General features: G+C 40.3%; 1 protein-coding gene and 1 long non-coding RNA gene across 3 annotated transcripts in view; both read left to right on the forward strand.

Annotated features, from left to right (window-relative positions):
* Positions 1–8156, forward strand: part of LOC123974061 — an 8495-nt gene extending 339 nt beyond the window's left edge. Inside the window, exons 2-3 of one of the 2 annotated variants that reach the window (XR_006825756.1) lie at positions 2348–2459; positions 7918–8156. This is a non-coding gene — a long non-coding RNA (uncharacterized LOC123974061). Of the gene's footprint in view, positions 1–2347; positions 2460–4192; positions 4498–7917 lie in introns of those variants that run through there. The other variant, XR_006825757.1, reaches the window with a different exon arrangement.
* Positions 8157–11457: 3301 nt separating this feature from the next.
* Positions 11458–13438, forward strand: part of ttn.2 (titin, tandem duplicate 2) — a 217544-nt gene continuing 215563 nt past the window's right edge. The window contains exons 1-2 of the mRNA XM_046054487.1: positions 11458–11548; positions 12579–12782. Of these exons, the coding sequence (XP_045910443.1) occupies positions 11458–11548; positions 12579–12782 (295 nt within the window). The remainder of the gene's footprint in view (positions 11549–12578; positions 12783–13438) is intronic.

A 13438-nucleotide genomic window follows, 5' to 3' on the forward strand; every position in this document is an offset into this window, starting at 1 on the left:
TTATTTATTTATTTATTATATGTTACAAAGCATGGCCTTCTTAAAGATACAAAAAAAACCCACAATATGAATTCCTGTTTCATGTTTGTGGGTTGTTTTAATTCATTAAATCCTTCTGTCAGTCTCTACAGGTGGTTTCTCTCTAATGTGTGCAGAGATCTTATGTTTTTATGAAGACGACAGAAAAAGAGTTCCGACCCACTTCAGGACATTATGATTGGCTGAAGGTGAAAGGTGAATGAAATGTTGATCAATAAAAACCCTACACTGTAAGAAAATCACCGGTATAAGGTGAAAGCAGCGCTTCACCTTCTTCCTCACCTGTCGCGTTAGCTCAGCGTGTTAGTCCGTGATTCGGTGACAGAACGGTTCCCTCAGAAATCTTGGGAGAAAAGAGAAAACATTATTTATCGCCGGTTATCCAGCGCCAGTTTGCGTCTTCTGTGGTATTGACGTGATCCCACAGATGTCTGCTTTCTGTCCGGTATGATGAAATGTTTGTCCGAAACAAGACCGACGTTTAAATCCAGTATTTGTAGAGACTGCGCCGCTCCTGTCCCCCGCTGCACGGGGCTGAAGCAGGTAGCTTTAGCTAGCCGAACTTCGGGTTCGGCCCGGGCAAAAAGTGACTAAAACATTAGTGGGATCTCTAGAATATAAGTAAACTCTGATCCTCCTGTTGGATTACAGGTCAAAAAAGACATTTTCGATTTGTCCCTTGTAGGCTGGTGTGTCACGCTGAGGTTCCACAGGGGCTAGCTTATTAAGCTAACGTTAGCTGTTCTTACTATATTTAATGATCACACCTGTGGACTAAATGATGCTGTTTGTCTCAGGTGACCTGATTTCTGACATGAAAACCGGGCACATTTTTCGTTTGGTGGTCAGTATGTGATTAAAAAATATAATGTTATTATTACTTGCATGAAATAAAAAAGGGGGATGTTTTTATAATCTTTTAAATACAACTCTTGTGAATGAAATCAAATTATTTTGAGGCAGAATAATAATACGCTGCAGTCACTTTCTGGCAAGTAGGATACTGCATTTTATGTGTTGTTTTGGTCATCGAAAGCTATTTCAACAGGTAAAAAGGACTGGATTGGTTGGTACACAGGAAGTTAAATAATGTAGAGTCAAAAGTATAAGATGTCCTTATTTTATATTTAACTCAGCAGCAAGTTTTCTAAATGTAAAGAAAGATATTAGACACGCCTATCAAACACATAATCCATCTACAACAACTTATTTCCTCTCATGTAGGCAGGTTTATTCTCACAATTAAGAAGTTATAGAGTGAAATTGAATTTTGTAACTCCCTTCTGCTCCATAGCAGACAATATACGTTACTACAGAATCACTAAATGTCCGGCCTGGTTACGCTATAAACTACAAACTCTCATTATAAGTTTCACAAAGACAAACCTTTGCTGTTACTCTGTTTGATCCAGATAAAAGCAGCTGGAGACGTAAAGAGACTGAGGTCTGCTAACACCTTTTACAGTCTATGATTAACACAACGTCTGGTCGCCCTTTGTTATTCTGTAATTTAAACTTCTTTCTCCTTCAAATAGGTTCACAGGATCATTGATACTAAAGTTTTTAGCTTATTTTCCAGCTTTAAACTGCTTTAAATGATGAAGGATCCCACTCGGCTGTATATTAGTGTGATTTATGTTAGTTTTCTTTATGTAGTATTGTCTCTGAATGTACATATTTTTTGGATTAAGAGCTTAAAGACTGTGAAGTTGCCCTTTTTGTTTCCATTTTCACAAATAGAAGAAAGGTTTCACAAATCTGAACTTGTGTTTTACAGAAACTTTAGCCTCTCTGGGACAATCTAGTCCAGATCTGACAGCTGTAGGTACAGTGGTTTTTATCTGGACCTGTTTAAATGTGGGTTACATGCAAAAAAAGAAAAGAAAAAAGGAGGGATTTAATTTTCCCTGATAAAATAAATGTTTTAGAAATCTTAAAAAGTGGCTCAGACAGCTGTTCACACATTTCAACGTCTTTCACAGAAGTAAGAGGTGCAAAAAAACATCACTGAGCAGTGTTAAATTAACTTTCCCTTAACTGCAGAATCAGAAGCTAACGTATTTAATGTGTTACTGTGTCCTTTATTACAGAGTGTGACTGGCACACAGGTGAGCTGAGGACAGAAACCTCCAGTGCTCGCTATAAAAAACAAAATATGAAAGACACACAGTAAAAACAAATAGTTCAGTAAAGAATAAGAACAGGCTGGTTATTATAATCTGTTGAAGGAGAGAAGTGGACTGAATGACAGTCCTGTACTAAACATTTGCAGGACCAGCTTTGTGATTTTGGACACTTTGATTGACAGGGTCAGCTGAGCAGCGATCTGATTGGCTCGCCTGGGGTTATGGTTATGACACGAGCACAGAGGAAAGGGGCCCGGCTCCGGCCGCCACGTGCATGCTGGGAAACTTCAGCAGGTAAGTTATCTGTCTTCACTCAGGCCAACATCAGTGATCCTGAAGCTGATTGGAGCAAACGATTATTTTCATCATCGAGTTGTTTGGTCCAGAAAATGGTGAAAAACCTCGAGGAGTGTTTGAAGAAAGTGACGTCCTCAAATGTCTTTTTACGTCCAGAACTGAGAGATATTCAGTTTACTGTCACAGAGGAGCTGCTGTTCTGTCTTTATGTTAATTTGACCTGAGGTAGAAATCCAGTTCTGTTCAAATCAGTTTTACAGTGTTGCCAAAGCTGCAGATAGATTACAGAAGAACAATCATTAAATAAGTCAATAAAACAGTAAAAGTTGTGTTTTTGTTTGTTAATACAAAATAAAATAATAATAATAAAAAGTATATAAAAAAATAAATATTAAAAGTAAATAAATGAAACATTAAGCGTGTGTGTGAGTGTGGTAATAAAAAAAATTAAAATAACATAAATAAATGAAACGGTAACGTGTGTGTGTTATTATATAAAAATAAAATAGATAAAGCTGTAAATGTGTGTTAGAAAATTAAAATAATATATTAAATTAAAATAAATAAAGTATACATTAAGTGCGTGTGTGTGGTAAAAAAATAAAAATATATTACAAATTAAAATAAAATAGTAAGTAGTAAATGTGTGTGTGTATCAATAGACAAAAAATAATTAAAAAAACAAACAAAACTAAACTAGAACAATCAGAATCAAATGTGAAATTTAAAAACAAAACAATTACTAAAATATCAAACAATCAAAATAATAATAATTTGAAATTCTGTATAATTATCTATTTACAGTTCCCACCGTTGTCCTCAGTTTGTGGCATGAGGAGGTTTATTTTGCAGCAGTTATTTGACATTCTGGCATTTCTCCCAGTAAATAGGGGAGTTTCTGTGAGTCTGATATGAATTCAGGTATAATTAGGAAATGTTTGCAAAGTGTTTTTGTCAGTTTTATATTTAGGGCCTGAGGTTAGAAAGTGCAGCTCTGTCTCTTCCTGTCCTCTGTCTCTCTAGACGCTCTTACGACGGCAGCTCCCCTGATGGATTGTGGGTAAATAGATTGTGTGTGTTTGTGCTTTAACGAGTTCCTGTCCTGATCAGAGAGGCTGCTGTCAGCTCATCCTGACCGAGCCTGTCCAGAGATTCAAATAATCAGAGACGTTATGCTGCTGGACCTCGTGCGTAAATGTGCACAGCGTCCTTCTGAACGGGGAGACGATTCATGACAAAGACCCACAGATACAACTGGGATCTGCACATCAGTAGACGCAGCACGTCTTACCTTCAGAATAATGCGCCTGTTAAATAAAGTGAAAGGAACTCAAAAGTAGTGGAAAGCTTTACGATTCAGAGACAGTAATATTGTAGTATAACTAATTACTTTCACATGACAGTAACTAATAATCTATAAGGTATTACATTTTGTAGGTAACCTGCCCATCACTGGTCTTTAGTGATTATATAACTATAGAACTACATTTAATTATTGGTTTTTTAAACTAATAGAAGCAGGAAAAGCCGACTGAGATATGATCTCTTTTTCCAGGTGACACAGAAGAAGAAGAAAACCACCAAATATTAGAAAATAAAACCAGTGTTTTCTGTTTTTTTGCTTAGAAATCAAGTAATCAATTAGCATTAAAGATTAAAATGTGTCAGTAGTTAAATAAATAATTTCAGCTGTTCTGATCCACTCGATGCTGCTTTCTCTGTTTTTATAGGTCAAATTAATAATCAATAAAAGATCATCTGGATTATCTGTGGGATTAAGTACAGTAAAGTGACTTGCAGGTGACGGGCTGCATAAAATGGCTCCCCCGTCCTCCCATGATGCCCTGCAGGGCTGACCAATGGCACGCCCTGCCCCGTGTGATGTCACAGCGGTATAAAGCCCCCCGCCGCCCTGCTGCCTGCTCTGAGCAGAGTCAGCGTTCCCGGCCTGGACGCCTCGGCTGGAGGAACTGCTGTCTGGAGGAAAAACAAAACTACACGGCGCTGACGGCCTGTAGTTTTGTTTTTTTGTTGTCGGGGTTCCTTCGAGGCTCACTTTGTTCTCCTTTTGGATTTCCCACTAAATTTTTCTGGATAAAGAGATTTTTGACTTTCTGAAGACAGCCCTCTGGGCATCCCGGGCATCCTTGTGCAGACAAGTAAGTGTCTTTAAAGTTTTCAGAGTGTTGATTGACGAGCGGCAGCTGACTGACGGCGTTCACACCTGTGTCTCCTAACAACCCCTCCCACCGGACCCCATTCACGTTTTAGGCACTTTTCAGAAGGTGTGAAGGCTTTTTGCTGCTTTTCCATGCTGAAGGTTATAACGGGACGTCCCAGAATAGCCCTGATAGCATCGGGCTGGACTGTCAGCTGGGCGGCCGATGGCTTTTTAAGGGAATCAGCAGCAGGGCTATCAGTTGCTCCAGCTATGTGCCACATGGTGGCTGTCAATCAAACGGAGGTGTGTGTGTGTGTGTTGGGGGGGTGCTTGTTATTTTTAGTGCTTGGTGTCCTGTGGTAGACCCCCCCCCCTCCTCGTTACGTTACACAGAGCGCTGGGAGGAGGAAGCAGGGGCACATCAGTGAAGCTTTTATTTTGGAGGCGAGCAACAGCTGTCTGTTTGTTATTTTTAGCTTTCATATTAGCGGCCTGGCGTGGAGCGGCTCGGGCTGATCTGCAGCTCTTAGAAGAGTCCTGGTGTAGGGAAGCCACGTGATGTGTCGGTGTTTGATCCTGCAGCTTTTATTTTATTCTGAAGGGGAGAAGCTGGTGTCGGAGCTGATGAACCGCCGCTGTTTGGCTCTGAGTCACAGTTTGAGCTGAAGCTTTGATTAAATAACGACTGATGAGTCGAATCATTTAGGCTGAAGTCCTGTTCATAAGAATATTACAGTTTGTTGAATGAAGCTTTTTGTTTTGTATTTATTTACACATCGGGGTTTGGGTTCAACATAAAAACATCTTCCTGTCTTTTAAAACAGCTTTTACTGACGTTTTTATGAGTCAGGTATTTAAAAAAAATGGTGACACAGCAAAAAACGATTTAATACTGAACATAAAATCTGAATAAATCAACAGAAGGTGCTGTGTATTATGCATAACACGGTGGATTTAGTTTGTGTTGTTTCAACAGTAAACAGGAAAACAGCTGACGAAACCTGTCGACAAAATAATAAATCCATCAGACAAACAAACAGCTGAGTAAATCTTGACGTGAGAAACTGCTGGTTAAACAGCTTTAACAGAATAATTTCCTTCAGTTTGGTTTAAAATAAATAAACCAAATAAGTGAGGTCCTGAAGCATCATCAGGAAAAATAAAGGTTATGAAAAAGTCTCACGACTCGTTGTTACACTGCAGGTTTCTTATTTATAGATCAGCATCATTGGAGAGAGATTATAAAACAGTCAACGTATAAAGTCTCTTGCAGAGTAACTCGAATCTGAAGGAAAAAGTAGACTCGAGTACAAGTACCTCTAAATTGTACACATGTTAGTACCTGGAGGTGTTGAGCGTTCGGTCACCTCGCCGCCGCGCAGGTGAGTCATCACGTTAAGTTTAGCTGTAACTGGATCCGCGTGGCGTTCAGGGACTCAGACTGAAAACCGGATTTAACTGCTGCAGCAGCCGGATTCTTTCTGCTGCTGTCCATCAGCCGCTCAATTAAAGGAGATTAACCCGAACAATGTGACGAGCACACGCGAAGCCAAACTCTTAATGAATCCTCAGCTCTGACACGGTCTTTTTATTTTCATAACTTTCCTCTTAATCCACTCGTTCATTTATATTATTTGACAAATGCATTAATAGCAGAGGTGAAATCTTCATACAGTAACTGTACTCATCACACTTCAGGGTTTTCTCCTTGAATAAGAACAGATTGGAATATATTATATTATATTAGGATTTCTTAGTGTTTAAAGAAAACAGATTTATCTGGTATTAGTGGTTAATTAATGACTAAATTTGTCCTTTTTTAAATGCACACATTTTTTAAAAGAGTAATGTTTTTGCATTCCTGTTAATCACTGGATAAATGAACAGATTGTAAAAATGAGTTTTCATCTCCAGAGTTTAAGGCAAAAAACCCATAAACTGACCCAAAATCTTATAAACATTCAGGAGTTTTAACCTTTTTGAAACGCTTCTTATTACTGGATTGTAACATGTTTTGTATTACGGTACTTTGAATAGATTAAATGAACCGTTCAGTCCAGTAAAAATAAAATGCCTTCATTACATCAATGGATTCATTAAGACATTAATTTATCATACAGCCATAAACTCAGGGCTGCAACTAACGAGGAAGTTTATTAAATTAATCTTAATTCATCCTTTTTGTTTTCACATTTAGAAACTGGAACCAACAAATGTTTAAAAATGACTTCATCGATTATCAAAATAGTTCTGATGATTGATTAATGGAATAAACTGGTTATTTCAGCAAGATTAAATAAATTAAAGGCTGAGTTCTTGACAGAGCAGATAAACTCTATAAGAAACGCAACAAAAGATGGTTTGAACTGTGAGCACAAACGTATTTCTTCTAAATGTCAGCTGTTGTTTCAGTCCGTCAGTGTCCGCTGAGTCCTGCAGGATGTTCAGGAGTTTATAACCTTTAATAACCAGGAAGCAGCAGCTGTTGGGAAGGTGACAGAAACTCTCTGTCAGCCTCTGTGTGACGCCTCCGACACGCCCGCCAAACCAAAACATTCTTACTTATGTCGTCCAACCTGGAGACCGCAGCAAACCGGTGCTAAATGTTTTGAGACTGAACTTGGCGCCAGTACTGAAACACCAGGGGCCATTTAGAGCCAAACAGGAAACAACCAGGACCAATCGGAGCCAACCCAGTCTAGTGCAGGCCGAATGGGTCCAAGTGGGTCAAAGCACGGATAACCAGGCCAATACAAGTTCATCAAGGGCCACCAGAGCCAGTAAAGATTGGCCCCTGACTTCAGTACAGTGACTCCAGTCTGATGTTTTAGTGACGATCGATTAATATCTTTTTTTTATTTGACTGATTGATCTAATGTCCACCTGTAGCTCTGATCATAAACGCTGCTACGTTTGAATTTTTGACCAAGTTGAGATGAAACATCAGGGACCAGGATGGAAACAAGTCCTGGACTTTGTCGCGCTCTCCCTGTCAGTAAAGATATTGATCTTTGAACACAAACGGCGTGCTGAAAGTGTGAATCAGGTTTCTGATCTGTGACAGATCAGCAGTCAGCAGAAAAAACATAAAGATTTTAAGTTAATTTTCTGAGCACAAAAAAGTCACTGTCTCAGGTAACAAGCTGTTTTATTTTGAAAGGAAACACAAGCTGTTTTATTTTGAAAGGAAACAACCTGTTGGTGTTTTTTGACTTTTGGTTTGACAAAACCAAACGTCTGAAGACATTTTATAAACCAAACGATTAATTAATTAATGGAGAAAATAATTCACAGACTCGCAGCCACAGAGCGCCGGTCAGTAAAGCAAAGAAAGAGAGCAAAGGGAACTGTCCCGGTGCCAGACCAGGTCCCTGCAGACCAGGTCCCTGCAGACCAGGTCCCTGCAGACCAGGTCCCTGCAGACCAGGTTGGATCCTGATTGGCTCGTCAGACGTTTTGCGGTGACCCGACGGAGGGAGGTGTCGCTCGGACCTGCTGTTACTGTACACGAAGTGACGCTGAGCGTTTCAGACATGTTGTTGTTGATTTATTGAAGCCTGTTGTTTAAAAACCTTTTATCTGAGCTGAAAATAAAGAGTTCAGGACAAATGAAATATTAGAGTTCATCTCTGTCTTGTTACATTTAGCGCTGAATTACTGTCTTTATATATTTCTGTTTTCATAAAAGGTCATCTTTAAACTTGCTAATTATGTCTCAGATATACATTTTACAACAGAAAACTACAGTAGAATTGGAACAAGTGAAACAAACAAACTGAAGCGAAACTGAAGACGACTGAAATCTGAACGGTTCCCCTCGGGGGTCGACAGGTGTTGAAATCTGCTCCGAGGTCTGCGGTGGATCAGCTGGTGGTTTATCAGCCAGACCCCGCGGAGCCCGGTCCGCCTCCAGGGACGGAGCTGCTAAAAATAAACCCTGAGGGGATCAAACCGCCGAGTCTCGCTGTCACAGAGCCTGCAGAGGGTTTGATGTTTTGTAAAAGGACATTTGGTGTTTCCACAGATCTCACGGTGCACAGCGTTCACGGTTCAGAACGCTTTCAGTTCAGCAGAAAATAACATATCAGTCTCACTGCAGCAGTCAAAGCTCTGAAATGCTGGATTATTGCCGAGCAGATGTCAGCAAGGCTCGGTGATAAGACCTGCAGATGACTGTGAACAGCTGCAGCTCCTTTACCAAGGCAGCACGCCGCAGCTGCAGCACGGCGCCGCTTTCCAAAAGTTTTTACACTCGCTTGAGGTGGTTTTTGCCTTTTTTGAAGAAGAAGAGTTAAAGCGCTAAACAGGAGATGGGAACATTTACCTCACATGACTGATCAGCTGTTCCCACTGTCGGCGTCTTCCCAGATTTTCTCATAACATTCCTGCAGACCTCCACGGTCTTTAAGTCCAACCTAACCAGTTGAAGGAAACACAGCTAATTCACATTTTCTCTTTTTTAGATGGAAAGGCTGCTACTGACGACCAAACGCTTAAATCCTGTATTCTCTTCGATGAGCACGGTCTCAGAACCAGAACCAGAACCAGAAGGAGCTTTATTGCATTGCATTGTAGTATTTTATGCATACAAGGAATTTGCTGTGGTGATAAGGTGCTACACGCCGACAAATAAATGTAGAAATATATAAATATGGATTAGACAAATGCAAGTTATAAAAGAATGAATAATTCTTCCACTATGTGCAGAGAATATTTACATGTGCATTACTCTGGGCTTGTGTTGCGCAGACGATTGCAGCGGGAGAGGATGTTGTATTTATATAAATGTAAATGAACAAAATATAGAAGAATAACAACGATTAATAATATATGTAATATTTGTCTGCAGAGATAAACACTCCTACAGCATTAGTAGAGACTTTGGCACAGTGCAAATCAGCTGTGAGCTGTGATAATTATTGTTAATATTAAGAATTATAATATTAAGCACCTCTGGAGGCAGCCAGGGACACTTTACAAACCAGAACATAAATGACATGTTTGAACTGAACGTCTTGTACCGAGCGGTTCTGGACAAATACACGTATAAATATATAAGCCAGTATTAGTTCACTAACATTTAATGTAAAAAACACATATTTACATGTTAAAACGCTTTTAAGATGGAAATGAGTTGTTTTTTTAAGAATAGTGACCCAGATCTGTAGTGTCACAGTGTAAAATCGACTTGTCAGCGCCCTCTGGTGGACAGACGCTGTTACTGAGACAGATGATCTGTCTACTGATCAGCTGACGTAGTGATCACCAATAAATCATGTGATGTGGCCACGTGCATTCAGGACTGGGGATAAATGTTTCTTCTACAAAACAAAAAAGTGCTCAAATGTTAAGTGTTCTCTGAACACAGGGAGCCGTTCGAAAGGTTTGTCTGAATAAAATTATGATTTAAATGAGAAACTGGTTTGATATCCAGCCAACAAATCCTCTTTACTTTCCTTCAGACTTCAGCAACACGTGAGGCTAAAGGAGAAGCTGACGGTTCTTCCCAACACACACGAGGCTTTGATCTCCTGTGGTTAAAGGTTTTGCTGAGTTTATAGAAATAAAAGTACGTGAGTCTCAGAGTTGGAGGAGGACGACCATGACCCGGGTCTGGCTTCAGACGCGTTGAAAGAACGTCACACGTCTTCGTGTTTTGGTGCTCACATAGTTCCTGTTGAGCTGTTTGAACAGGAGAGCATCGTCCAGCTCATTCCCGCCGCTGTTAGTTCATGATTCAGTTTTCTAATTCTTAGTTTCTTTTTTTTTTATCTTCATGTCAGACGTTGTCCAACTTGGTAACAGTTGGTGGACGGTGTAAACGTCAGGGACAACGCTGGGGATCAGTCCTGGACACGTGTTGTCAAAAGCAGAAGAACTGTGTCATACAACACAGTCTGAAAGTGTAGAATAAAAAAGGATATTTTCGGTTCTGCTGTGTCGATGTCCAGAGTTGGACTAAAACTGGAACTATGATCAAAATTAACAACAAACGATGACGATGCAGCTACAAACGCAAAACACTAAGTACTACTGCTGAAGTGTAACTTGTATTTTACTGATACGGTATATAACTGTATTTTGTACGCAAATTTTATTTGCCCCAGACCAGATATCTACATATGCATGCAGTGGTCCAGGGGGGTTATGTGTTATGGGTGATTGGATTCTGAGGCAAATGCCTAAAAACTAAGTTGTCTGACAATGAAAACCTTGAATCTGATCAGACTTTTGTGTTCTTTGTCGTTTTCGGTCCTCTTTCACAGACTCATTTAAGTTGCTAGCAAAACGTTTTTTAGTTGAGATACGTGGCCACAGAATACAGAAACTGGAATCTCGCTCTGGATGGTAAAAATGATTCAGTCATGTTTTGATCGTGTGGTGATGCAGCTGAGAGAAGTGATCCTTTTTGAAAGTGTTGTGGTTTCTTCTCGAGTGAAATGAGTCGTCAGTGTCAATTTATAGAAGCTAGTTCTTTGTCACTCTAATTTTCATCAAAAAGTAAAATATTCTGTCTCTTCCAACATAAAGATCTTTGCCCACCCATCATCTATTGTTAAAGTATAATTCCCAGCATGCTCCTGTGTCCAGTCAGCAGTGTGTGGGAGTGGCACCCCTTGTGTTTGTTGTTGGTTACTGCAACAAAGACGGTCAGAAAAATACAACTGTACCATAATTAAATGTATATAAAATTGATTATTAATGGAAGTAGAAGTGTAATGTTTTTGTTTCCGAGTGAGATATCGAGAAGGTTCTTGCTCTCGTGCTCCTGCTTTAAAAGTTTGTTCTGACCATGTTTGTTTGTTTGTTTGTCTCTGCAGGGTGCCGACCAACATGTCAACACAGGCGCCGACGTTCACACAGCCGCTGCAGAGCGTCGTGGCACTAGAGGGTAGTGCCGCGACGTTCGAGGCTCAAGTTAGTGGTAAGGAAGTTTTCCAGAGCTCAAATGTTTTTCTAGAGCGTTCTGAGCTGAGGATTAGCCCTAAAATCAGATTGATGTTGTTTCTAAACTTTTTTATTTCCCTTTTAAATGTAAAACCTTTTTGTAAAAAAAAAGAGTGACGGAATAAAGTTGGAGAATGTTACAGTCCATTTTATTCTTACCCTCAAAGCTTTTTAATTGTTAACATTACTTAAAGTCTCGTGGTGTAATGGATCAGCTAATCCAGAAATATTGAATATTGAACTAGCTTAATAATAAGTGTTAAAAGTGCTTTAGTCATTTTGGAGGGTTAATATTTTTTTAAATTAACATTTTGCTTCTTAATCCTCTTGTTTTTCTTGTCTTCTTCAGAGTCAGATGAAAAGATGGATATCAGTTTAATCTCTGTGCAGTACAGAGAGAAGTCCAAGATGTAATTAGCCTAGCTTAGCACAAAGACTGTAGCAGTGGGAAACTGCTAACAAGTGTAGCCGCAAAACCGCTATCATAATCAATGTAGTGTAGCAAAAACCGGGTGTTGTATTTAATGATGTGGTAGCTGTTTGTAGCTAACTGGTGTTATACCAACATGTGTTTAGCCTAGCTTAGCACAAAGACTGAAAGCACGCGAGCAAGCAAGTGCTAACAAGTGTAGCCGTAAAACTGCACGCATAATCAGTGGAGTGTTATTAGCTAACGTTAACAAATATTAACGTTAGCTAAAACTAGGTGTTGGATTTAATTATGTGGTAGATGTTTGTAGCTAACTGTTGCTATACCAAAATGTTTTTAGCCTAGCTTAGCACAAAGACTGGAAGCAGGGGCAAACTGCTAAGCTAGGCTAAACATGTCCTGGCTCTATCTCTGTACTGGACACAAAGAGATGAAAGAGATAGCCCTCTTGTCATCTGATTCTGGGCTTTTTAACATTTAATTTTATTTCCTGATGAATGTTGGAGCGTCCCTTCAGTGAGTAAGGATCTCTGGTTTCTCTGACATCAGACCGGTCGGGTTCTTCTCTCCTCTGCAGGTTCTCCAGTTCCTGAGGTGAGCTGGTTCCGTGATGGCCAGGTTCTTTCCGCCGCCGCTTTGCCCGGCATTCAGATCTCGTTCAGCGACGGCCGCGCTGTTCTGAGGATCCCCGCTGTGACCGCCGCACACAGCGGGAGATTTTCTATCAGAGCCACCAACGGCGCTGGACAAGCCACGAGCACCGCCGAACTCCTGGTTACAGGTGAGAGAGAGAGAGAGATGGAAGGATAATACACACAGATGTACAGACAGTAAAGGTGATGTTGCTATAGACTAAATAAAAAATGGTACAGATATTTATAGTAGTGTTAATGGTAACAATCGTAATGTTAATGATTATAATAACAATAATAATAATAATAGGACTAGTAACAATCGAGGGTGTCGAGCAGGAACACGGGGGCAGCAGGTGACCTGCAACCACAGATCCAGACTCCACAGCTCCAGATCCAGAAAACCTGCAGGAAGTGATAGGAGGAGAGAGGAGAGAGACGAGAAAGCACAAGACTACCAGAAAGGGGAGAAGTTGTGTTAGTAACATGCAATAATGGGATGAGGTTGCGTACAGAGGGAGAGAAAGTAGAGGAGAGAGGAGCTCAGTGCATCATGGGAAATCCCCCGGCAGTCTAGGCCTATAGCAGCATAACTAAGGGATGGTTCAGGACTCACCTGAGCCAGCCCTAACTATAAGCTTTATCAAAGAGGAAAGTCTTAAGCCTACTCTTAAATGTGGAGATGGTGTCTGCCTCCTGAACCCAAACTGGAACCTGGTTCCACAGGAGAGGAGCTTGATAGCTGAACGCTCTGGCTCCTAGTCTACTTTTGGAGACTCTAGGAACCACAAGTAACCCTGCATTC

This window comes from Micropterus dolomieu, linkage group LG07 (assembly GCF_021292245.1).
Source record: "Micropterus dolomieu isolate WLL.071019.BEF.003 ecotype Adirondacks linkage group LG07, ASM2129224v1, whole genome shotgun sequence".
Taxonomy (NCBI): domain Eukaryota; kingdom Metazoa; phylum Chordata; class Actinopteri; order Centrarchiformes; family Centrarchidae; genus Micropterus; species Micropterus dolomieu.